This window comes from Hippocampus zosterae, chromosome 19 (genome assembly GCF_025434085.1).
Source record: "Hippocampus zosterae strain Florida chromosome 19, ASM2543408v3, whole genome shotgun sequence".
NCBI lineage: Eukaryota > Metazoa > Chordata > Actinopteri > Syngnathiformes > Syngnathidae > Hippocampus > Hippocampus zosterae.
Genome location: NC_067469.1, coordinates 3259208 through 3285128, shown reverse-complemented (window position 1 = coordinate 3285128; position 25921 = coordinate 3259208). Strand labels below are relative to the sequence as shown.

The 25921-nt window shown below is 44.2% G+C and overlaps 4 protein-coding genes across 5 annotated transcripts; 3 read left to right on the top strand and 1 right to left on the bottom strand.

Moving 5' to 3' along the window:
• Positions 1-3662: 3662 nt before the first annotated feature.
• On the top strand, positions 3663-8379 carry LOC127592093 (cannabinoid receptor type 1A). Of its 2 annotated transcripts, none has more exons than XM_052052556.1 (2): positions 3663-4022; positions 4881-8379. In XM_052052556.1, exon 2 carries the CDS (start codon positions 4921-4923, stop codon positions 6325-6327), a length of 1407 nt encoding a protein of 468 aa, XP_051908516.1. In that variant the 5' UTR covers positions 3663-4022; positions 4881-4920; the 3' UTR covers positions 6328-8379. The 2 variants fall into 2 exon arrangements, with proteins under 2 accessions (XP_051908516.1, XP_051908515.1); XM_052052555.1 differs by having other exon boundaries at positions 3665-4027.
• A 639-nt stretch (positions 8380-9018) lies between these two features.
• akirin2 (akirin 2) lies at positions 9019-11249 on the top strand. Its single transcript, XM_052052586.1, has 5 exons — positions 9019-9526; positions 9732-9863; positions 10217-10366; positions 10467-10538; positions 10771-11249. Exons 1-5 carry the CDS (start codon positions 9355-9357, stop codon positions 10779-10781), a joined length of 537 nt encoding a protein of 178 aa, XP_051908546.1. The 5' UTR covers positions 9019-9354; the 3' UTR covers positions 10782-11249.
• A 447-nt stretch (positions 11250-11696) lies between these two features.
• On the top strand, positions 11697-17296 carry rars2 (arginyl-tRNA synthetase 2, mitochondrial). The gene is made up of 20 exons (XM_052052547.1): positions 11697-11906; positions 12038-12111; positions 12207-12309; positions 12508-12591; positions 12686-12786; positions 12856-12911; positions 12993-13076; positions 13187-13263; positions 13614-13772; positions 13850-13956; positions 14043-14135; positions 14371-14431; positions 15392-15468; positions 15610-15734; positions 15883-15950; positions 16032-16141; positions 16368-16463; positions 16547-16621; positions 16703-16766; positions 16957-17296. The coding sequence occupies exons 1-20, from the start codon at positions 11871-11873 to the stop codon at positions 17041-17043; spliced, it is 1737 nt and encodes a 578-aa protein (XP_051908507.1). The 5' UTR covers positions 11697-11870; the 3' UTR covers positions 17044-17296.
• slc35a1 (solute carrier family 35 member A1) lies at positions 17297-25682 on the bottom strand. Its single transcript, XM_052052569.1, has 8 exons — positions 25474-25682; positions 25112-25292; positions 24783-24942; positions 24517-24669; positions 24102-24168; positions 23851-24027; positions 23651-23785; positions 17297-17870 (listed from the first exon to the last, which is right to left on the bottom strand). The coding sequence occupies exons 1-8, from the start codon at positions 25481-25483 to the stop codon at positions 17728-17730; spliced, it is 1026 nt and encodes a 341-aa protein (XP_051908529.1). The 5' UTR covers positions 25484-25682; the 3' UTR covers positions 17297-17727.
• Between the last annotated feature and the right edge of the window lie 239 nt (positions 25683-25921).

Genomic DNA, 25921 nt, shown 5'->3' with positions numbered 1-25921 from the left:
GGGCTGCTAATGAGGTGCGATTTCTGCTTCTATTAGACGATAGGACATCCAGGGATAGTTAAGCAAATTTTTTTCCCCCCATGGTGGCAGTCACAGTCACGTGCAAAAAAAAAAATGCTGCTACATTTGGCAACTTTTCAAAACCCTTCAATGCACACGATAACCTAGAAACGTTTTGTGGCGTTTATAAGACTCCGAGACTTCAGAACAGATGTTCACCCCTCCGCATCTCCACTGCAAATTAATGGCGCTTATGCAAAGCCACCGCTGGCTAATTTCCACGCCATAAAGCGAGCGCCCATAAACTTTTGATGATATGCTTCCAGCATTTCATCACTGAACCATCAAACGCCATTTTTTTTTTTTAGGATGCTTACCTATAAGTGCATCCCTTGTAGCCCTTCTGTTGTACGTTTCTTAACAATGAGCGTAGCTGCCCAATCATGAGTGGAGAGACTCGGTGTGGGCGTGGTTATGATGTAAATGAGCCCCATTTTTACATAACGGCACAGAAATGAACGTGAATAATTTCATAGCTAGAAAATATTTTGCGGTGTTTTTGAGGTAATCCGTCAGGTGGTACTTTGTCCTTATAATAGTATCGTTCTGGAGGCGGCTTGAGAAAATCAAAGAGGGGGGGAAAAAAAAACTTTTGTTATATTAAAGACAAATTGCCGTTGTTAAAATGAGATTTTAGGATTTTAGTTCTCCCACGCGTCCCCATAGGGCGCGGCTGGCCAATGCTTATTATTTTATTACACCGTGCTTGTCCCAATGATTGCGCCCAACACAAGCTCAAGCAGACATATTCGGGGGGGGGGGGGGCGGCAATTGTGGCGATGTACATTGGCGCAGCAACTATACAGTTCAAAGTAATAAATCAGGAAGCATTTGTGTTCCAACCTTGTCGTCTGCCGATTAAGCGCAAGAAAAGGCGCGTAAAAAGCACATCGGACAAAAGTAGTTTCCCTGCGATGTCGTTGACCCCGAGGGCTTGTTTTTCAAATAAGAAGGCAGCTGACGATATAATTTTATAGCATCTTATAACGGTGGACAATAACATTGTGTCTCCCTTGCCGCTATCGTGAGAGATGTGACAAAATGAATTCCAGCCCAGATGGAAGCGTCCGTCTGTCCTTTTGCACTTCCGGGACCTCGCCGCAAGGTCGGGCCATTCTGGTCTCGCACCTCACGTAGGATGCGCCATACCATGACATCCCTTGCCATCTGACCCGCTCCTGGCAGGAGGGTTGCCTTCTAACACCCCCCCCCCCCCAACCCCCATCTGACCTCCCCACACCCAGGTGATTTCAAACACCCACGATGCCAGACCTCATCCAAACTGGAGATGTTTCAATGACTTTCAGTATTGCAAATCGTCAGCTGTTCACCCCCCCCCCAAAAAAAATCCCTAAATACTGAAACGATGATGATCTTCTCTCCATTTACTCCCAAACTGACTTCCTCATCGCGAAATGCGCGTCTGTTTAATCGAACACGAAGCTGATACACTTCCACTGTCACCTTGCGAGAAACAATTGAAGCTACCCGTGCACGCAAGGCCTTTATTGGCTGGTTGGATTGAATTAAATCCCTCCGCCGCCGACGCTAATAGAAGTTCATCAATCGCAGTATGAAGCGGCGGATGCGGACCAACACGCACGCTTGACGCATTCCAGTTGCGTGCTTGTCCGAAATTCGCGTCTGTCAGCGTTGTTCTCATCAGCAGCCAATTAGGAGAAAGGACTGCGGGAAATTGGCTTTTTCATCAAGTGCATGTGACATATTTTCCGGCACGTTTGACACGTGAAGACCTTAATCGTCACTTTAACCTATTTAGAAAAAAACAAAAAAACAAAACATGCTAATCTTCAGATCAGCTAAATACCAATAGGGGTAAAAAAAATTAATGCGATCGAAAATAGTATGTGCTGATCCTATTTCTGCCAAGGAGTCACGGTGTGCTCTGTGACTACAAAGAGGCTTAAACCCCCCCCCCCCAAAAAAAAACAAAGGAAAGATGCAAAACCTCACGACCTGCAGGCCTCATTCAGCGTCACGTTAATGTGAGACCAGAGGCACGGAAGGAAGCAATTAACGCGTCACGCATCAACCTGTTGCACCTCAGGATTCCATTGCATGCTTAAGTGCCCTCACCTTCCAAGTTTTATCTATTCCAAGTTGACTGTATTGTTTGTGCTTTTTCCTCTCCCTCCCCCCACCCCCCCACTGATAGATGCATCCAGAGTGAGTCAGTGGAGGACAAAATGTTATGTAGCCACAGCTGAAAGCCAGATGGCCCGAAGCTTTTGCCTGAGCCACCGCTCATTGCTCACTAACAGGTTAGCATGCCAAACGAATCAGTGGAAACTGTCACAACGTTCGGCGGGGGGGCTGGGGGGTGGGGGGGCACGCAAACTGCACCGTGCGGCCAAATGGATGCAAATGGTACTCTATTAAGCGTATGTTTTTATGCAGACAGGAGGTGGCTTTGTTGCATATCGAAGCAGATGCAAATGCCTCCGGGGCACTGCAATTTGCATTTTTATTTTTCAATCTCATGTCAAACATCCGACAAGTATCAAAAAAGTTCCGACGCAGAAGCAATAGAAAATTCACACCAAAGGCGTCTCGAGAAACCTCTCGATGTGTTTGATGACGTTTGCCAAGCTGCATTTTGTCTTTCTTCACTGAAGCGGAAACCCGTTGGTCTGCAAACTGCACAGACTTTCAACAACGTATTTGTGAAACAGCACGCAATCGTCCTGCGAAGTGAATCGCGTTGCTCGGTTAAGATCCACCACGTGCTCATAAAGTAGCAACATTCGCCACACACGTTCATCTCTTAATGTTTTCATGGACCGTACATTGTCTACTAGATTTTTTTTTTAACCACAAAAAAAGTGCGGCATCTCACGCATCACATTTTCTCCACAATCGTTCAAGAACCCCCCCAAAAAAAGTTAACCAATGTTTGGGTGTTGCTCTATCACATGAATGAGCAGCCGGCAACCTCCGACGCACAAATGTCAATCATATAAATTGGAAGGTGACGCTTGTCAATGTGCTCCGCCGCGTGTGACTGACAACAAACATCGCCGGTAACTCGGGCGACGAGGAAATGGTTCTCGCCGGGACGGTGGCTGTCTGTCAAACGGATGAGAATGTTCATGCAGCGCATCAGACGTGGGGTTGAAAGAAAGCGTGTGAGTCAGAAAGAGTCACGATTTCAACACTGAACGATGCCGGGGGCCTTTTTTTTTTTTGCCTCGCATGAGAATTTCGATTGAGTCAGTGTGGGGAAAGCCTCTTTCACTTACACTAACATCATGACGACTGGCATTTTTTTTTTCTAAAACAGTCGATGTCTACGTGAAAAAAAAAATGGTCGATGGTGCAAAAAAAAATGTAGACTTCCTTGTGAAACAACAAATTGTTTTTTTTTTTCAAAAATTGTTGTCTTTTAATGGCAACTCAATTTGTTTGGTTTCAATTGTATTCAAAGCTTGAAAGCAGAGTGCTTTTGTCATCAAACACCCCCCCCCCCCCCCACCCCAAATTGCTGTCACAGTCGCAGAGGCATCTTAATCTTATTTTCTTGTTGTTGTATTTGATGCTTCTTTGTCTGAAGGAAAAGGAGCACTGGGAATTGACCGCGCGCACCGCGGGGCCGGCGGCCAGCTGGAAAAGTGGATGCAGGCACGTGACGTGGCTTAGAGGGAGCGACGCCTTATAAAAAGTGTGAGGAGTGTGTGGAGAGCACAGAGCGTCTGGAGGAGCTGCGCTCGCATCCTCCCGACAGGAGAACCAATTCCGCGCGCGACACAAAAACTAGCAATTTGTCTGGAGAATTTGCGTGAAAAAAAAATGGCAACCAAGCTTCATTTGTATTAAATCACCCAGTTGTTTTTTTTTGTTGTCTCTTTTGTTTCTGAAAGCATCGAGGAGGCTGGATGTTGCGCTTCTGGCTTGGATTAACGCGCAAAAGATAAAGGGCGGATCTGCGCGCTGGAAGGAATTATGTAAGGTAAAGCACAATCAATTGTCATCTTTTTGGGGGGGCTTTTTTCCTCATCTCATTTACAATTGTTTCGGGCATTTTAATGCAATCGGTGGTCTTTTCTGCATTGAAATACGCCACCATTGTTTGTGAACTAACTATGCAGATGGAATCATAAAGTGCCATTGTGCATTGTGTTATTTTAGATGACATTTTCATCAGGTTTTACGTCTGACTGAAATGTTTATTCATTATGTCTTGTATGAAATTTAAAACTACGGGGGAAAAAATGCTCATCATTTGTCACATAAGATTAGAAAAAACAAAAAAAAAACTTGCAAAAAGTGTGAATGCATTTAAATGTGTTGCCACTCCAAAGTAATGCTGCAACCCCACGACAATAAATACACCTACTGGCAAAAACACTGTATACCGTACCTGTGCAAAAAAAAAAAAATCCTGTTTTTTGCACATTTTTAATCCCTCAAAAATGATCATGAATCAAATTGTGTTCTTTTTTTAACAAGCAGTAACTATGGACTCATTTAAATTGCACTGGTAGTGCTATATTCATGTTTATTGGGTTTCAGATGCACTGCTGCAGCCCCCCCCTCCCCCCCTCCCCATTGCAGAATGCACCTCATCGGTGCCACTTTGCGGCCCACGTCAGACCACACGAGCCTTGCCGGGCGTAGGGCAAAATTCTGTGAAGGGATAGTTGGGTTTAATCAAGGGGCCAATCAGAGTGTGGTCACGGGCCGCATGTGGCCCGCGGGCCACCTGTTGCACACCACCAAGGTCCTATAAACTCGGTACGGTATGCTGGTCACTTGGGACAGGCTCCACCCTCACGTCTGTGACACATGTCGTCCGTTTGCAGGTTGGCGTGAGCTTGCAGCCCTCCCCTCTCTCACAGCAACATGCAGTCCGTGCTGGACGCTGTGGCCGACACCACCTTCCGGACTATCACCTCCGGTTTACAGTACCTGGGCTCCAACGACGCCAACTACGACGAGGCCGTCAGCCAAGTGGACTTGAAGGGCGTGTTCTCCCTGCAGAAGCCCTTGTCCTCCTTCCGCAGTAACGCCTTCCCCGATAAGATCCCCCCTGACGAGGAGCTGATCCTGAGGGGATTCTACCCCACCAATGCCACGGAGCTCCTGTCCAACCGCAGCGGCGCCTTCCCGGACGAGGGCGGTAACATACAATGCGGGGAGAACTTCATGGACATGGAGTGCTTCATGATCCTGACGCCCAGTCAGCAGCTGGCCGTGGCGGTCATGTCGCTCACGCTGGGGACCTTCACCGTCCTGGAGAACCTGGTGGTGCTGTGCGTGATCCTGCAGTCGCGCACCCTCCGCTGCAGGCCCTCCTACCACTTCATCGGCAGCCTGGCCGTGGCCGACCTGCTGGGCAGCGTCATCTTCGTCTACAGCTTCTTGGACTTTCACGTGTTCCACCGCAAGGACAGCCCCAACGTGTTCCTCTTCAAGCTGGGCGGGGTGACGGCGTCGTTCACCGCCTCCGTCGGCAGCCTCTTCCTCACCGCCATCGACCGCTACATCTCCATCCACCGGCCGTTGGCCTACAGGCGCATCGTGACCCGGACCAAAGCGGTCATCGCCTTTTGCATGATGTGGACCGTCTCCATCGTCATCGCCGTGCTACCTCTGCTGGGCTGGAACTGTAAGCGCCTCAAGTCCGTGTGCTCCGACATATTCCCCCTCATCGACGAGAACTACCTGCTCTTCTGGATCGGGGTGACCAGCGTGCTGGTTCTTTTCATCATCTACGCCTACATCTACATCCTTTGGAAAGCGCACCACCACGCCGTGCGCATGCTGAGCCGCACCTCGCAGAAGAGCCTGGTGGTGTACTCGGCGGACGGCACCAAGGTTCAAAGCGCGCGCCCCGAGCAGGCCCGCATGGACATCCGCCTGGCCAAGACTCTGGTGCTCATCCTGGCGGTGCTGGTCATCTGCTGGGGTCCCGTGTTGGCCATCATGGTCTACGACCTCTTCTGGAGGATGGACGACGACATCAAGACTGTGTTTGCGTTCTGCAGCATGCTCTGCCTGCTCAACTCCACCGTCAACCCCATCATCTACGCGCTGAGGAGCAAGGACCTGAGGCACGCCTTCCTCAGCTCGTGCCACGCCTGCCGCGGCAGCGGCCAGCAGCTGGACAACAGCCTCGAGTCGGACTGCCAGAACCGCAACGCCAACATCTCGGCCAACAGGGCCGCCGAGAGCTGCGTGAAGACCACTGTGAAAATAGCCAAAGTAACAATGTCGGTGTCCACGGAGACTTCGGCGGAAGCCGTGTAATTGGCTGGAGGAAAGTCGGTACATGTCACGTTTCTTGTCATTCTACGTAATGAAGCGGATTTGGGGTGGGGAGGAGGAGAAAACAAAAAGACAATTTAGTCAGTTTACGTTGTGGAGCAGAAAAGCCAAACAAATCCTTCGTTTTAGGACACGAGCATGAAATTTGGCAGGGTTGCCTTTAAAAATAAAAAGTGTGAGCCAACCTGTTTGCTTTACTATTTCTCACTTCAAATGGGAGAGTAGTTCTGGCCTTTCTCCAAGATGGCCGCCAAAATTTACCTTGGCTCAAAAAAAAGGTTGGGAAGCACTAATTTACAGAGTATGTTCATACCAAGTTTCCTGCTCCATTCATCTCTTTATTAATTAAATGATTCTGCCCCCCCCTTCCACACACCCCCCCCCGCCAAAAAATTCACATCTACCTGCTCCATTGCCAGTGTGTGAGCACAACGCGTGCCCAAGTGCCAAATGGTATTACAAGGTCGCATTAACTGACTGGAAGGAATTCTTCAGTTGACTTTCATGATAGTCCAATTAGTGAATGCATTTTATATTTTTGTACCGTGACTTCAGGTTTTCAAAAACAATGTATCGTCACGTTGGGAACAAGGGGCTACTGACATTTTCAATTCCACACGTCTTACTGTGTGCCATTTTTCACCATGAATAACAAGAAACCTTCTCTCTTTCCGTCTCCTCTCTTTCTCTCTCTCTCTCACCTTGACTTTCTCACAGAATTTCGTGACCAGACATTTTCTCTTAGAATTAGAACGGGTCACTTTTTATACTTCTGACAACACTCAGTGAGTGGCGAGCGTGTGAAATGTAAACGAGCGGTGAGTCGTGCAATGCGGAAAAACAACAGCGCTTGTGAACCGAGAAACACAACATACAGTAATTGCAGTTTTTTGGTTTGTTTGTTTTTTGATATGTTGTAAAAACGTTTTTTTTTAAACAAATGGTGGTGATCACTGTTGTATAATTGTGCCCATGTGTTTACTTGCTAGCCGTTAAAGACTGTAGAGTACCACAATCATCAAGTGTACAGTGTTAAAATGCAAAAATTGTGTTGCAATTGGGGATGGGCATTTTTACAAGAGGCCTAATTGAACATTTTTTATCAATTTTTTTTTTATTGCATCCGAGAATCTTTGAATGTTCTGAACTCCTATTTCCATGCCAGTCTCATTAAGAAGGAATAATTGCGTGAATGTACTAGAGTTCAACTTCCTAAAGGTAACCTATTCTTCTTCTCGACTGAATCGACAGCGCCTCTGCGGGTTGCTGCCTGATTGCCCACCTTGATTGACAATCGCCGATCAATCAAATTACAGTCTTAGATAATGCCCATCCCTAGTTCAAATCCCAATGCTCGGCTTTTCAGTCCAGCTTGAGGATCAAAATTTCAAACGTCAAAAATGAGCTCGAACACAGCGTGCTGGTCACAACCGTGTGAGTTGCATTCATCCTGTGTCTACTTTGACTAGATTGTATCTATGTGATACCTTGTGACTTGGTGATATAGTTCCAACCCAAAGCCTTTAATGAATTCATTACAGTGAGTTGTATCCAGTGCTACTGTTGCAGCAGATTGTAGGTTCATTTTTGTTTTGCTGCATAAAAGCCACCCATGCACTGGCCTTTTGTGAAGTAGTCTTAGTGTAATGGAAATATCGTCTGCTGTTCATTTTAGGTGTACAAATACGAAAGAGATTAGGGGAGTGTTCACACTTACAAAAGAATCTCAGAAAAAGTGATCACCCCCCTGTCCCCCACAAATAAACAATGTCGTGCTTTTTAATCTAGGAATTTGACAGCACAATTGTTCTTAGGTTTTTCTATTGGTGTGACGCTATCCATAACAGCTCTTGTGCCAGTAAATGCTTCTGCTGCCTCTTGTATTCTTGAATAGTAAAAAAAAAATGTCAACTGTCAAGTGACTTTCTTTACAGAAGTGGGAACATGAGGAATCCTCAAAACAAAACAAAAAAAGTCACAATTGCTCAAGTGTTTTTAATATTACTGTTTCAATAAAGTCGCAGCTGATTGTCACGTTTGTCTTGAAACTATTTGATCATTTCAGGCGATGAACATCAGTGCTGCACATTTGGCTCGGGTCTCGGGTTTGAATCTAGGCTCCTGCCCTCCTGTGTCGACTTCTCAAGTTCTCCCTTGTGGATCCTCTCCAAGTATGGCTTTCATTGTCTTGAAGTATAAATGGAAGTATGAACGGTTATATGTCTGTAAATATGACCTTCTAATGGACAGTTCAGGGTGCGGCTGAGCTCGAGCTTATATATAAGGGAATAAAAAATTGATGAGGGAGAGAGATGGATTGAAAATCATCTCCCTCCATTTAGCTCAATCCAATCACACAATATACAATGTATTAGCGCCGCCCAGTGGATATTTTTTGTATTCTTAACTCAGCCTTTCTAAAAACAAAACAAAAAACTTCTCCGCACGTTGCTCTATGCAATTTTTGTGGCACTAATTACTTTTGGCCAGTGTTCTCACCTTGCATTTATTTTTGTTTCATAAGTATTGAACCTGTCGAAATCACCCAGTAGGTCAAATAACTACAGGATTTTGGGGGCGTAGTTCAACGGGATTGCTGGGAAATGTAGTATTCAAATTAGCAAAACTTAATAAAAAACTACAACTACCGGTATTTGGACGCTTTCTCGCGCATGCGCACAACAGTGAATACGAACGGACCAAAGCCAGCCGACCGTTGAACCGTTGTGTTCACCCCGTACAGCGTAGAAAAATCTACTTTCATCTGACGATTCGTCGTCGCGCAGACGTATCATTGTGTCCGCTTTGGTTCAAAACACGTTTGTTGACCGAAATTCAGTGCCATCGGTTCACGGAAAGTCGCGTGAGACGAGAAAGTGGCATTTTGACACACCGCGGAATTGCCACTGCACCCAGTAGCCGGGTAACGAGAGCTAGCAGCAACATCTCGCCACATAACGGAAATACTCGAGCTTCGTGTTGTCCAGTTGAGATTTTGGAGCCAGCGCGATGGCTTGTGGAGCTACACTGAAGAGGACTCTGGATTTTGACCCGCTAATGAACCAGGCTTCCCCAAAGAGAAGGAGGTGTTCCCCAATTCGTTCTCCCGTCTCGTCGCCGCAGAAGTACCTCCGCCTGGAGCCTTCGCCGTTCGGACAATTGTCGTCCAGACTCACCACAGGTCGACGATTCATACGTTTCTCAGTTGTGGGACGTTTACTATTGAAAACGGGGACCGGCGAGGCGTAGGCTAGAATTAACTTGTTGCTGTGGTATGCTGGAATGACTGACCAACATTTTCAGTCTCATTGACAATGCTGGATTTTCTTGTTGTTGTTGTTTACGTGTTGACCGTAAAGTGATTCGTATTTCCGTTTCTGTCACAGAGCAAATCCTGCACAACATCAAACAGGAGTATAAGCGACTCAAACGACGAAATCTGGACACTTATTTCCAGCAAGTAGACGGCTCCGCTGCTCTGGATCTTCACAATATCCCCAGTGGATCGTCCCTATCAGGTAACATTTTAGTTTGATCACTACACTGAGGCTGGATTTACATTGCATCCAAGTGCCCCAATTCCGATTTGTCAAGCAACTGCCACAGAACAACGCTGATATAGGTCACAACAATCATCCAAATTCCAATTAACATCACAATGTAGTAGAATGCAATTTTCAAATTGAAAGGCTGCACTTTGAGGAGGAAAATAAACAACCCCTGCATCAGTCAGTCTATGTATAAAAGACCATGCCGATAAGAAAATGGACAACAGAATCAATTTGTTCATAATGTAGGAGTCAGCAGCCATACAATTAGGATCCATTATTTTTGTATTACCGGTAACTCCTGAGATTTCTTCCCTGGACAGGTTCCTGCTCGGGCGCCTCCTCCCCCACCAGGAAGGAACAGCCCTTATTTTCCCTCCGACAGGTCGGGATGATCTGTGAAAGACTACTAAGGGAGCGCGAGGATAAAGTCCGGGAAGAGTATGATGAGATTCTGACCACGAAGTTAGCAGGTATGATGAATAAAGAAACAAAAAAAAAGTGTTGTAGTTTGTTTCCCGATGATGAGAGTCATGCTAACACAATTATTTTAATTTTTCCCACATTCAACAGAGCAGTATGATGCCTTTGTCAAGTTCACGCATGATCAGCTCATGCGGAGGTTTGGAGAACAGCCTGCTAGCTGTGAGTTTGGTTATTTGTGTGTGTGTGTGTGTGTGTGTTTCTCTATGAAATTGCATTCATGTGACATATCTGGTCACCGATGGTAGACCAATTTTGTAAATGTTTAATTAGGCTAATCTAGTGTTGATATAACTGTGCTATTACAATTGTTTGGTACTTTCAGGAGTTAGTAGCTTTTGTAACATGCTTTTACCCAAATAAAATGTCCTCTGGTGTCGTCCCCCCTCTCCAGATGTTTCTTGAGTCAACATGAAGAATAATACAATCTACTGGAACCTCAGTGGTCGACTTGGACTTTCTCCCAGCGTGCCATATTTCCTCCCAGTGGACCAGATGGACTAGTCTGCGTTTTTCATCCTTTTGTTGTTGCTGCTGGAGTTTAGGAGGACTCCCTGCTACTGAATCGTCCGAGAACCTTCTGTGACATCCACCAGTGGCCTCGCAACGTTTCCTTGGCTTTCTCCTCTGATTCCTTCACATACTCAAGGACGACTAACACCATGACACTCCCTGGCTGTTTTAATTGAATTCTGCTATCCATTTCCAGAAATTATTTTTTTCCACCATATACACAGGCATTTATTGCATCTAGATCGGTGTATTCTGTATTTTTACCTTGTTTTTCTTTTCCCCTTTCCATTACACCGAAATATTTTTCCTGTTGTAAAGGGAGGCTTACGATCAGGAAAACTAATAAACTGTTTCGACTGACATGTTTGATGACCTAGTTTTAATGTATATTTTGCAGATGAATAATGCATTTGATGTGACAATATTGTCTAGCGCAAAGGCAGTTATGACAGCAGCAGTTATTGGTAAGACACTACTTTGCCTCAGTCCTGCACATTTTTTGAAAAATGAAAACCGCAAAAAACATTTTTTTACAAGCGCCTAGATATTTTCTTGGGATACTGTGAAGGTAAGCCAAAATAGACTTGGGCACTTAAATTGAAATTAAACATGAAAACGGGATCACTGTTTAAATTTTTTGAAGGTTGCTTGTCTCCAGCACCAGTTTAAAATAGTTAAAATAAAATAGTTAAAATGTACACCCAATTCTTGAATTAATACAAAAAAGGGTTTTGACTTCTGTCTATTGTGATCATCAAGCTAGGCGCCCTGCGCGTGATGACGTCACACAAACACGGACTCTTGATTAGACACCATACCGGAAAAGGTTTACCTAAACAGGAAGTATAGTCGATCCTCCCGTTTGTTACTCACGCGCAGGCACTAATGGACTTTTAAGTTAAAATGTTTTAGTATATATGTGTGTGTATCAATATATATTCATCTGATTTTTTAATTCGGCATAGTTTGCACTCCAGGAATATGGCTTCTTTTTTCGGACGAACAATAGCAGCGAAGGTAAGGAGAAGAGGTCACTGGTAGGCTAACTTGGAAGCATGAGAGTCCCTTCCGGGTCAAGACGCGGTTAACTGTAATTGCTTTCTTTAACCAAATTAATCTTGTTTTTTGTTATTTGTACTTTGGTGTAGCTGGGCAAGACGCTGCAGCAGCCTGAGGACGTTTTCATTCCTGCTCTTTCAGCTGTCCCAATATTTAAGAAACAGTTAAGCATCTTGTTTTTATCCTTCACGCTCTTTCTGTCACAGGTAGAGCTTTTGTAACATATTTTCTAAACCTTTGTCTAACTTTACTCCTCAGGCAGACTGCTGACTTGAGGCTGTCAATAAGCATTTTAAGAAGTAATGGGGTCCTACCAGCTACTGGAGACATCCAGGCGCAAACAGAACACTTAGCCAATCAGGTAGGGTCGAGGGGAGAGACAAAAAATACAAAATAAAAATCATAGCACAGTCAGAATTATTTTTCCTCGTCTTTTTTTGTGGTCAGATCTTAATGAGGATAAAATGGAAGCAAGTCAATGTGTGAACTTTCAAGATCCAGCCAGTGGATTTGACTGAATTTTGTTGTCAATGCTAAATCATCCAGGATTATTTTTCAGCTAAAGCGGGACAACGTGGTGGAGGATATAGCAGCAGGAAGCGCTGTAATCAATTTCAAAATAAATCGCAAACTTCTTGCCCAGGTTTGTAAAATTATTATTGACCAATCTTGTGTGTGTGTCTGTGTGTGTGTGTCTTCTCTTCCTGACCTGTAGCCGCTGTTCTTTTCTATTGCAGAAAATATTGGAACCGTTTGCAACGAGGCACCGCGACAAATTCGGGCTTCACAGTGAACTGTTTGATTCTCTTAAGAAAGGAACGACATTGGTAGAGTACAGGTATGTATTCTAATACATCACAAGCAAGGTCTCATGGTTTGCCAACAACGATACATTGATATGTTGCAGCTCTCCAAACATTGCCAAAAAGTTCCACGCGGGACACTTGCGATCGACAATTGTTGGTGAGTTTTTGTTAGTCATATGAAACACCGAATCAATACGGTTGAAACATCAGATGAGGATAACATGGACTCTTTCCACAGGAAACTTCATTGCCAACTTGAAGGAGTCCCTTGGGAACAAAGTTATTCGAATGAACTACCTTGGGGATTGGGGAATGCAGTTTGGTGAGCGATTTTGGTGGGGGAAAGAAAGAATTCAAAGGGTTGAACACACACACTTGCTGGTTTAATAACATCCTTCCGTCCATTTTTTTCCTTCAACTTTTTGCCTTCAGGTTTGCTGGGAGCTGGTTTCAGTCAGTTTGGCAGCCAGGAGCAATTGAAAGAAAACCCTTTACAGCATTTATTTGAGGTGAAAACTGCATGTTCGGTGCATGTTGAACCACGCGAGAATGTTCTGATATTGGCCTTAGATTTCATTTCCAATGGAATTCAAGTCTTGAAAGATTTGAATTCATGTCTTCAAGTGTGGCCGAAGGCGTCGGATTTCGGCTCCATTCTTTTCAGTGGCGTGGGTTCAAGTCCCATTGCCAGCAAAGAGACTCCGTTTCTAAAATTGACCCCCAGGATCCAGCAACACCTCTATTATATAAATGAGTAATTGTCTCCCGCACACCGGTAATCGGTTAACCAACCCGTTGTATCTTTAGCGTTTTGCAGAACACAAAAACCGTCAGTGTCACGTCTCCTCCAATTTTGCAGGTATACGTAAAGGTCAACAAGGCAGCTGAGCACAACGAGGACACCATGCTGGCGGCCCGGGACTTCTTTCGACGGCTGGAGCAAAAGGAGAGTGGCGCCACATCGCTATGGCAACAGTTCCGGGACATCACCGTGAGCGAGTATCGGCGCATTTACGAGGTGCGGGCCTCGCTGCGACGCCGCTCTGTCGCGTCGTCCCAACGTCAACTTCATCTTGATGTCTTTTGGACCGTCAGCGCTTAGGGGTCCACTTTGATGTCTACTCGGGGGAGTCCTTTCACCAGGAGCGAGTCCAGGAGGTGGTGCGGCGGCTGCGGAAGCGAGGCCTCTTAAAGACCGCCGAGTATTCATAAGCCTTCACTTCATGCTACACTCGGCGAGTGACATGAGAGGCTTAGCAAAAAAAAAAAACGTTTTTGTGTTTTCCAGGCAGGGGACTGGCGTTGTGGATCTCTCGGCCGGAGACCAGAGCAACGTGTGCACTGTCCTTCGCAGCGATGGCACAAGTCTCTACATCACCAGGTTGCTGCCGTTCGCAACAAATCCAAGCGTTAGAACCCGCAGCAGCTCCCGGCGAAACCGACAATTCCCAATGTCTCGCAAACGTTACACTTGTTGTGGTACTTGAAAGAGAGCCTGGTGGGCGGCTCGCGGGTGAATTTGTGGTTTCATTGCTGGAATTGCATTTGACTTTCTGTCGCTTTTAGGTTCATGACAGGGCCGTTTGTAGTAGTCCTTTGATTTGTTTTTCTTTCAGGGACATTGCAGCGGCCATCGACCGGAAAGAAAAGTACCATTTTGATGAGATGATTTATGTGGTGAGAACATATTATTTTTTTGCCATTGTTAATTAAGCCTCATCTAATTAATTGGTGGCCCGCTAGTCCAGTGGTTAGCACGTCGGCTTCACAGTGCAGAGGTACCGGGTTCGATTCCAGCTCCGGCCTCCCTGTGTGGAGTTTGCATGTTCTCCCCGGGCCTGTGTGGGTTTTCTCTGGGTGCTCCGGTTTCCTCCCACATTCCAAAAACATGCGTGGCAGGCTGATTGAACACTCTAAATTGTCCCTAGGTGTGAGTGTGAGCGTGGATGGTTGTTCGTCTCTGTGTGCCCTGCGATTGGCTGGCAACCGATTCAGGGTGTCCCCCGCCTACTGCACGGAGACGGCTGGGATGGGCTCCAGCACCCCCCGCGACCCTAGTGAGGATCAAGCGGTACGGAAGATGAATGAATGAATGAATGAATGAATAATTAATTGGTGGTTGATATATTGACCCTTAAAATTGAGACGCACTCTATGTTAAGGCTAAAATAAATACCATAGCTCAAAGTCATATGCCACCCCCACCAGGCCCCGCCTCTTAAAGAAACATGCACGTATGCTGCAAGAGCTGCACTATTTTCCAGTCATTGTATGCGTATGGCCACAGACAATAACAAATGGATTCGCTTTATTTCCGAAGCGATAATGTTTTTTCAAAAGGGAACATTTCGGAAACTCGACCAGCAACGTGTTTTGGATCGTGTTTGATTCGAGGTGTTAGGCGAGTTCTTCTGCAGACGCCGATGATTCAACTGTGATTCATCTAAGGTCCTCGACAGAGGTCTTTTCTGCTTGCTCGCCGATGTATGTCAAACACTAATGTCGATGTTTGTATAAGCCTCATGCAAACAGCGCTCTTGTGCAACAGCAGCCAGTCAATGTTTTTTCGAAGGGCGTCGTGCGCAAATGCCAGCCATTGTGTTTTCCTCTTACAGCAGTTGCTTGTCATTTCTGAAGACAGATAAAAGTCAAACACATCACTTCCAGCAGTTGTTCCAGATCCTGCAAGCGATGGGGCATTCCTGGGCTGACAGGTAAGACAAAACCCCACCTGACCTTGTAAACTATCAAATATAACTTTAGCGTTTAGATCCCGCTAGGTTTCGCGGCACTATCCAGTGAAAAGAAAACAAAGCACGACACGAAGGGCAGTCTGATGCCAAGCATTTGCACAGGTGTCATCATGTGCCCTTCGGCCTAGTCAAGGGCATGAAGACCCGGACCGGAGAGGTGGTCTTCTTAGAGGACGTTCTGGACGAGGCTCGCGCGAGGATGTTGCGCAACATGAGCCAGTCAAAAAGTACAAACCGCCTCACCTTCGCACATCTGCATGTACTTCACTTTTCATATCTCCTCTCTGGGTTGCATCATTTTTAAAAAAAATCTCGGTCAAGTCTTATGAGATGACATTGGAACATTTTCCTGATGAAGTCATCCATTTCTTGCAGTGACCAAGGAAATGGACGATCCAGAGGACACGGCGCAGAAAGTGGGAATCAGTGCATTAATAGTCCAGGTGAACGACGTGTCCAGCTTTCACTCTGGTGGGTTTTATTTTGAAAATGACTTTGAGATTTAAAAAAAAAAATGTGTTTAGGATTTTAAAGGCCCGCTGCAAGCGGACTACAAGTTTGACTGGGACAAGATGCTGCAGGCGCAGGGCGACACGGGCGTTTTCCTCCAGTACACCCATGCGCGCCTCTGCAGGTGTGTTAACAGACGTGAATGAGTTGAGTCCATTTGAAGCAGCACTCAGAGGCATGTCAAGTCTGTTAATGATGTAAGATGATCTCAAATTTTGCAATTTGACTGTGCCCAGTGTGTCATTGTCTCGATGTGGAAAATGGTTCTGCAGAACCTACGTGAATCCTTTCAAGCAGCTGAGAAATGTGGACCGACTAACTAAAAGCCTCACATGTACCTCTTTGTACAGTTTAATACAGAGGAATGACAACGTCGACGCTTCTACATTCGATCCGTCCTTACTAAGTGAGCAGTCGGGCGTCTCCATTCTTCAGCACCTCCTGCGGTAAGTTCAACAAAACCTTTTGCTGTCCTTATTTTTTTTTTCCGTGTTTGCCGGTAAAGACGCCACTTTGGTTCTCCCCACAGCTACGACGAGGTGTTGTACCAGTCGGCGCAGGATCTGCAACCCAAACACCTGCTCAACTTCCTGTTGAAGCTGTGGTAAGGAACAAGGATATGCCCTTTTCGGCTGTTCGGAGACCAATGGGATTCTTAAAGAAGGCGTACTCGCTTCTCTTGCAGCCACCTGGCTGCCTCGGCGCATCGAGAGCTGCCGGTTAAAGGGAGCCCTCAGCACGTTGCTCAGGTAAAAAAGTGTCATTAAAGCTTGCTGATCCCTGCTGTTAAAATTCTCTACTGATTGGTGACAAAGAGACCCGGAAGTCAAATACAATGCATTTGATTTGTCTGAAAATGAACATTTACAATTCAGTAAGTACATTTCTACAAAGGCACAAGTCTGATGTCATATCTTTGGACTTTGTGAATGTTCACAGGCAAGGAAGAGACTTTTCTGCGGGACATGCTCGGTCTTGGCCAACGGGATGAGAATTCTGGGCATCGTGCCTGTTGACAAAATGTAAATAATGATTTCAATTATGAATTATTTTTTTCAAAGTTTTTTTCCCCTTTTTTAAATTGAGTAACTAAAAACACAGCAGCAATCTTTCACTCTTTAGACCGGTTTGACCCGTTTGGCACGGAAATGAATAGTGTAACAAAGAACAAAACACATTTCCTCTCAACGATCAAATTGCCAACTGGCACCTTTGGTTTGGTTGCAAATGTGTACATTGGTATTGTTACCAAATAAATATAAAAACACCTCCAACTTGGTACTGTAATGTGTTCTTGTAATTTCAAGTATGAAAAACAATTCTGTACATTCATAATCTGTGGAGGACGCCCGGGTTGGAAAAAGTCCCGTTGAAATCAGGTAACAAGTGCAGTTGTTGGTCCTTTGTGTTTTTTCTAACAGTGCAACATTTGACATTTGAACAAATGTTCAGAATCTCACTTTTGAGTTCAATCGACACAAGATTTCAGTCTTAATGTAACAAAGGAAAAAAAATAACTTCCTCCTGAAAGTAAGTGGTGCTGCAAGTACTTCATTTAGACTTGGTGGAGACAAAACCCACACGCAGCATTGGATTCTTAAAGAATGATTACATTGAAAAAAAAAAAAGAGTCAATGTTGACTGGGGAAGGTGAGTGGCAGGTTTACTCCTCCTGCTCCTCCAAATTGTCTCTTGAGTGAGTTGGCAGGCTCACACGGTAACCAGATTCTGCTTGGACCCTGGGTTTGCGGCTGTCAGCCGTTCTCGGCTGACGGTGGATGCCTCGTGCTTTGGAAGGCCGTACAGATAGATGGACAGGCACACCAGGGCGGCTCCAGAGATAAAAGTGGTTGCTGCGGAAGAAGCCAGCGCAACAGCAAGTTCAGTTAAATGGACTGTGCATATATTGTGCTTCCCAACAGTTCTCACAAATACTGAAGCATAGTTGGCGTGGGTGGGAAATTCTGAATAGAGACCAAAATACAAGTACAGTATAACCTTTACAAAAAAAAGACCAAGTAAGGCGTTTTTAGCCGAAAAAAAAAACGATCATGTATAGGAAGGCGCTTTTAGCCCGAAAAAAAAACAACCATGTATTGTAAGGCGTTTTTAGCCCGAAAAAACGACCATGTATAGTAAGGCGTTTTTAGCGTGAAAAAAACGACCATGTATAGTAAGGCGTTTTTAGCGTGAAAAAAACGACCATGTATAGTAAGGTTTTTTTAGCGTGAAAAAAACGACATAGTATATAAGGCGTTATTAGCCCGAAAAAAACGACCATGTATCGTAAGGCGTTTTTAGCGTGAAAAAAACGACCCTGTATAGTAAGGCATTTTTAGCCCGAAAAAACCGACCATGTATCGTAAGGCGTTTTTAGCCCCCAAAAAACGACATAGTATAGTAAGGTGTTTTTAGCGTGAAAAAAACGACCATGTATAGTAAGGCGTTTTTAGGCCGAAAAAAACGACCATGTATAGTAAGGCGTTTTTAGCGTGAAAAAAACGACCGTATAGTAAGGCGTTTTTAGCCCAAAGGCTTCTTTTACAAGCTCTTTAGAGGCGTGCCACCGTGGTTGACCGGTAAGTGCGTCGGCTTAAGAACCCAGCGGTTTAGGGTTCGAATCCAGGTCTCAGCCTTCCTCTGGGGGGGTGTTTTTATAAGATTGGTATATTACTGCCACCGTGGTTGACTGGTTAGTGTGTTGCCTTAACAGCATATAGGTGCAGGGTTCGAATCTAGGTCTTGGCAGGTCAATTTTTTTGGGACGATGTATGTAAAGGCCTTTTTGGGTTGTTACGAACTGAGTTTAAACCGCAACCGTGGTCGAGTGGTTCATGCATCGGCTTAACAGCGCAGGGGTCAAGGGTTCAAATCCAAGTCTCGACCTTCGTCTGCAAAGTTTGTAATATAGTAAGCCTTTTTCTCATGACCAGGTAGAGTAAGCCATTTTTTGCCGGAATAACGGCCATGTAAAGGGTTTTTATTCCCCTAAAAAATGACATGGTCTAAAAACATGGTCGTTTTTTTCGGGCTATAAACGCCTTACTATACATGGTCGTTTTTTTCGGGCTAAAAACACCTTACTATACATGGTCGTTTTTTTCGGGCTAAAAACGCCTTACTATACATGGTCGTTTTTTTCACGCTAAAAACGCCTTACTATACTATGTCGTTTTTTTCGGGCTAAAAACGCCTTACTATACTATGTCGTTTTTTTCGGGCTAAAAACGCCTTACTATACATGGTCGTTTTTTTCGGGCTAAAAACGCCTTACTATACATGGTCGTTTTTTTCGGGCTAAAAACACCTTACTATACATGGTCGTTTTTTTCGGGCTAAAAACGCCTTACTATACATGGTCGTTTTTTTCACGCTAAAAACGCCTTACTATACATGGTCGTTTTTTTCGGGCTAAAAACGCCTTACTATACTATGTCGTTTTTTTCGGGCTAAAAACGCCTTACTATACATGGTCGTTTTTTTCGGGCTAAAAACGCCTTACTATACATGGTCGTTTTTTTCGGGCTAAAAACGCCTTACTATACTATGTCGTTTTTTTTCACGCTAAAAACGCCTTACTATACATGGTCGTTTTTTCGGGCTAAAAACGCCTTACTATACATGGTCGTTTTTTTCACGCTAAAAACGCCTTACTATACTATGTCGTTTCTTTCGGGCTAAAAACGCCTTACTATACATGGTCGTTTTTTTCGGGCTAAAAACGCCTTACTATACTATGTTGTTTTTTTTCGGGCTAAAAATGCCTTACTATACTATGTCGTTTTTTTCGGCAAAAAACGCCTTACTATACATGGTCATTTTTGGGGCTAAAAACGCCTTACTATACATGGTCTTTTTTTTCGGGCTAAAAACGCCTTACTATACATGGTCGTTTTTTTCACGCTAAAAACGCCTTACTATACATGGTTGTTTTTTTTCGGGCTAAAAACGCCTTACTATGCATGGTCGTTTTTTTCGGGCTAAAAACGCCTTACTATACATGGTCGTTTTTTTCGGGCTAAAAACACCTTACTATACATGGTCGTTTTTTTCGGGCTAAAAACGCCTTACTATACATGGTCATTTTTTGGGCTAAAAACGCCTTACTATACATGGTCGTTTTTTTCGGGCTAAAAACGCCTTACTATACATGGTCGTTTTTTTTGGGCTAAAAACGCCTTACTATACATGGTCGTTTTTTTCGGGCTAAAAACGCCTTACTATACTATGTCGTTTTTTTTCACGCTAAAAACGCCTTACTATACATGGTCGTTTTTTCGGGCTAAAAACGCCTTACTATACATGGTCGTTTTTTTCACGCTAAAAACGCCTTACTATACATGGTCGTTTTTTCGGGCTAAAAACGCCATACTATTCATGGTCGTTTTTTTCGGGCTAAAAACGCCTTTCTATACTATGTTGTTTTTTTTCGGGCTAAAAACGCCTTACTATACTGTCTTTTTTTCGGGCTAAAAATGCCTTACTATACTATGTCGTTTTTTTCGGGCTAAAAACGCCTTACTATACATGGTCGTTTTTTTCACGCTAAAAACGCCTTACTATACATGGTCGTTTTTTTCGGGCTAAAAACGCCTTACTATACATGGTCGTTTTTTTTCGGGCTAAAAACGCCTTACTATACATGGTCGTTTTTTTCGGGCTAAAAACGCCTTACTATACATGGTCGTTTTTTCGGGCTAAAAACGCCATACTATACATGGTCGTTTTTTTGGGGCTAAAAACGCCTTACTATACATGGTCGTTTTTTTCGGGCTAAAAACGCCTTACTATACTATGTCGTTTTTTTTTCACGCTAAAAACGCCTTACTATACATGGTCGTTTTTTCGGGCTAAAAACGCCTTACTATACATGGTCGTTTTTTTCACGCTAAAAACGCCTTACTATACATGGTCGTTTTTTCGGGCTAAAAACGCCTTACTATACTGTCTTTTTTTCGGGCTAAAAATGCCTTACTATACTATGTCGTTTTTTTCGGCAAAAAACGCCTTACTATACATGGTCATTTTTGGGGCTAAAAACGCCTTATTATACATGGTCGTTTTTTTCGGGCTAAAAACACCTTACTATACATGGTCGTTTTTTTCACGCTAAAAACACCTTACTATACATGGTCGTTTTTTTGGGCTAAAAACGCCTTACTATACATGGTCATTTTTGGGGCTAAAAACGCCTTATTATACATGGTCGTTTTTTTCGGGCTAAAAACACCTTACTATACATGGTCGTTTTTTTCACGCTAAAAACACCTTACTATACATGGTCGTTTTTTTCGGGCTAAAAACGCCTTTCTATACTATGTTGTTTTTTTTCGGGCTAAAAACGCCTTACTATACTGTCTTTTTTTCGGGCTAAAAATGCCTTACTATACTATGTCGTTTTTTTCGGGCTAAAAACGCCTTACTATACATGGTCGTTTTTTTCACGCTAAAAACGCCTTACTATACATGGTCGTTTTTTTCGGGCTAAAAACGCCTTACTATACATGGTCGTTTTTTTTCGGGCTAAAAACGCCTTACTATACATGGTCGTTTTTTTCGGGCTAAAAACGCCTTACTATACATGGTCGTTTTTTCGGGCTAAAAACGCCATACTATACATGGTCGTTTTTTTGGGGCTAAAAACGCCTTACTATACATGGTCGTTTTTTTCGGGCTAAAAACGCCTTACTATACTATGTCGTTTTTTTTTCACGCTAAAAACGCCTTACTATACATGGTCGTTTTTTCGGGCTAAAAACGCCTTACTATACATGGTCGTTTTTTTCACGCTAAAAACGCCTTACTATACATGGTCGTTTTTTCGGGCTAAAAACGCCTTACTATACTGTCTTTTTTTCGGGCTAAAAATGCCTTACTATACTATGTCGTTTTTTTCGGCAAAAAACGCCTTACTATACATGGTCATTTTTGGGGCTAAAAACGCCTTATTATACATGGTCGTTTTTTTCGGGCTAAAAACACCTTACTATACATGGTCGTTTTTTTCACGCTAAAAACACCTTACTATACATGGTCGTTTTTTTGGGCTAAAAACGCCTTACTATACATGGTCATTTTTTGGGCTAAAAACGCCTTACTATACATGGTCGTTTTTTTCGGGCTAAAAACGCCTTACTATACTATGTCGTTTTTTTCGGGCTAAAAACGCCTTACTATACATGGTCGTTTTTTTGGGCTAAAAACGCCTTACTATACATGGTCGTTTTTTTCGGGCTAAAAACGCCTTACTATACTATGTCGTTTTTTTTTCACGCTAAAAACGCCTTACTATACATGGTCGTTTTTTCGGGCTAAAAACGCCTTACTATACATGGTCGTTTTTTTCACGCTAAAAACGCCTTACTATACATGGTCGTTTTTTCGGGCTAAAAACGCCATACTATTCATGGTCGTTTTTTTCGGGCTAAAAACGCCTTACTATACTATGTTGTTTTTTTTCGGGCTAAAAACGCCTTACTATACTGTCTTTTTTTCGGGCTAAAAATGCCTTACTATACTATGTCGTTTTTTTCGGGCTAAAAACGCCTTACTATACATGGTCGTTTTTTTCACGCTAAAAACGCCTTACGATACATGGTCGTTTTTTCGCGCTAAGAATTGCCATCCTATACATGGTCGTTTTTTTCGGGCTAACAACGCCTTACTATACATGGTCGTTTTTTTTTCGGGCTAAAAACGCCTCACTATACATGGTCGTTTTTTTGGGCTAAAAACGCCTTACTGTATATATATGGTCGTTTTTTTCGGGCTAAAAAAGCCTTACTATACTATATCGTTTTTTTCAGGCGAAAAACGCCTTACTATACTAATTCGGGTTTTTTTTCGGGCAAAAAACGCCTAACTATACATGGTCGTTTGTTTCACGCTAAAAACGCCTTACTATACTATGTCGTTTTTTTCGGCCTAAAAACGGCTTACTATACATGGTCGTTTTTTTCACGCTAAAAACGCCTTACTATACATGGTCGTTTTTTTCGGGCTAAAAACGCCTAACTATACATGGTCGTTTTTTTCACGCTAAAAACGCCTTACTATATATGGTCGTTTTTTTCGTCCTAAAAACACCTTACAATACATGGTCGTTTTTTTCGGCCTAAAAACGCCTTACTATACATGGTCGTTTTTTTCGGGCTAAAAACGCCTTACTGTATATACATGGTCGTTTTTTTCGGGCTAAAAAAGCCTTACTATACATGGTGGGGGGTTTTCGGGCTAAAAACGCCTCACTATATATACATGGTCGTTTTTTGGGGGCTCAAAACGCCTTCCTGTACATGGTCGTTTTCTTTCCGCAAAAAACGCCTTACTACACATGGTCGTAGTTTTGCAATGGAAATGTACCGGTAGTCAGTTTCCAATGCATCAAACAAAAGCTTTCATGAAGCTTCATTGTCTGATGTTTCCAAGTTGAACCTGTCTTACGTTTACTTTTTGAATCCAAGTTTCAAAGGTTTTCATAAGTTTTGACAATTCTTCTTGCATTGAAAGGCATAAGAGGGTACAACCCTAAAAATAGTTTCTCTCCGACACATCACGTGTACACTTTACACAGCTGCATGGCTTCGCAACAAAAGATGGCGTCAATACTGAACTGCCAAGGAGATTAACTTACTAATGTGCAGTCCAAACAAGATGACAGACGCCACGGTGGAGAGGACGATGGCGGCCGCCGCTGAGAAGCCCTTCATGATGTTGTCCGTGTACTTGACCACGATGGATGTGTACAGGCCTCCCACGCTCGCCAGGACTGAGAGCAGGACAACATCAAGGGTGGCCCAGAATGCCGACGGCCGGCGCTGTTCTTGTACTTACATACGACAAAGCAGACCCAGGGCGTATAGCCAAAGAAGAAGCCTTTTTCCATGACCTTCTCACCGTCTGTCACCAGCATGCCCATGAAGGTGATGGCGATGCCAGACAGGTACATTTGGATATTCCTCACCCACAGAGACGTGTCGGAGCTCTTCAGCACCATCTCAAAGTACACGCCTGAAGCACAGTTAAGTGCACTTAAAAACAACTTCATAGTGAACATAATAGTCATAAAGATGGTGACGGGCTACCTGCAAAGCCGGAGCAGAACACAGCGATAATGATGGCCATGAACCCATGAACAGGGTTTTGCTCAATCTGAAAACAACAAGAAGTGAAGATGACACAGGCCGCGTTTGGAATCTCCTGCGATCCATGATGTAAATACTCAGCTTTTTTTTTTTTAATACCGTAATGACTTTAGGTCATCCTCCATATCAGCGTTTCCTCAACAAATAATGAGTGAGGATGAACAATTTAATCAAATGCAATCTCCAAATCACAATGGCTGCCATTTTTTTTTTCTGGGTGAGGGCGGGATGCTTAAGTTTGGTCAGATGGTCGGTTTTATTCATACGTAGTAGTGTCAATATAAAAACATCAAGATGTGAATTAACAATTTGGAATGCAGGCATAGATTGGTTGTGGATGTGGTTGGATAGCTACTTGGACTTTGGCGCTGTCGACAGGCTTCCACTGCACGAGGCTGACCCCGGCGCACAGCATGAAGATGGCGAACCACTGTCTCTTGCTGAGGGACCGGCTCAGCATGACCACCATGCACACCGCCGTGCATGGGATCTTCAGTTGATACGTCACCTGCGCAGAGAAACAATGTCAGCCGATCAGGCGGGGTAGCCAACATAATTGCAACAATCTGGTACAGGACAGTTTCTTCAAGCAAACACGTCCTACTAACAGGCTGAGTTTACCTGATAAACTGCAGCATCAAGGTTGCTCAATGCCCGGAAGATCATGTTGTTCTGGATTGCGTACACCACCGAGGGCACGCTCAGCTTCAGCAGCCCTCTGGGGTTGCAGAACACGTGCTCCTTGATGACATTAAGCAGCTTTCTTGGGCTTCCGGATTCTCTGAGAAGGACACGTTAGAATAGTTGGAAGATGTAAGTCAATCAAATATAAAAGTGCAGTGATTGGGGGGGTCAGCAGAGGGCAGTTAAAATGGTTTCTATCTCTCTGCGGACAGGTACCGGGAGGCAGACCGGTGGTTGAGAACCACCGGTCTCGAATCTAGGCTTACCTTGCCAGCATCCCGGTGCTCAGTATTAGTTTGATGACCTCGGCAAGGCACACGGCGGTGGTGGAGAAATACATGTCTCCGGACGAGATGGTCCTCGTGTATCGTAAAACCACCGTGTATGTGGCCGCCACCAGAGTCATCACAGTCAGGCAGTACAGCTTGAACATCAGGCTCACATTCTCTGAGGGACGATGCCGCGAACAAGTCGTTATTGCACTCGCTGGCTGAGAAACAAACATGTCAATCACGTGCAACTAGCGTCTTCAGAGTTGTAATTTCCGTTTTTTTGTGGTGAACTTAAAGTCACCGCGACAGTTAGCATTAGCCGGTCAGCTGAATAAAAACAAGGTAGTGGGCCTCACCGCCACTCATTGTTGCTGAGGTGTGTGTGTGTGTGTGTCCACCCGCGTTACCAGATTAAATATTTTTTCTTGCAGTGAAAACGCAAACACGCCAGTGGGCGAGCAACACGCTTGATCGTGTTGCTTGCCTACCCAGTAAGTAGCAGCTGTGTCTGGGCGCCTGCGCCTCCTACACTTCACCTCACCCAAAGCAGTACTGGTATGGGGTGACATTAGGATCAAAAGTGGTGGACGCCCCCTCCCTTCAAAAAAAATCGACAACTGAAACATGCATGGTTTAATGTTGAATAAAGACATAGCAATGCATTCACAATAAAAACGGTGAAACGTTGTTTCTGTACGGTGAAAATTGATTGTCAATCATCGTAAGCGTCATGTTGTCAGCACTATCAAAATACAATACATTACATGCTGATTTATATAAATATGAAAGCAAAGCCCATCGAGG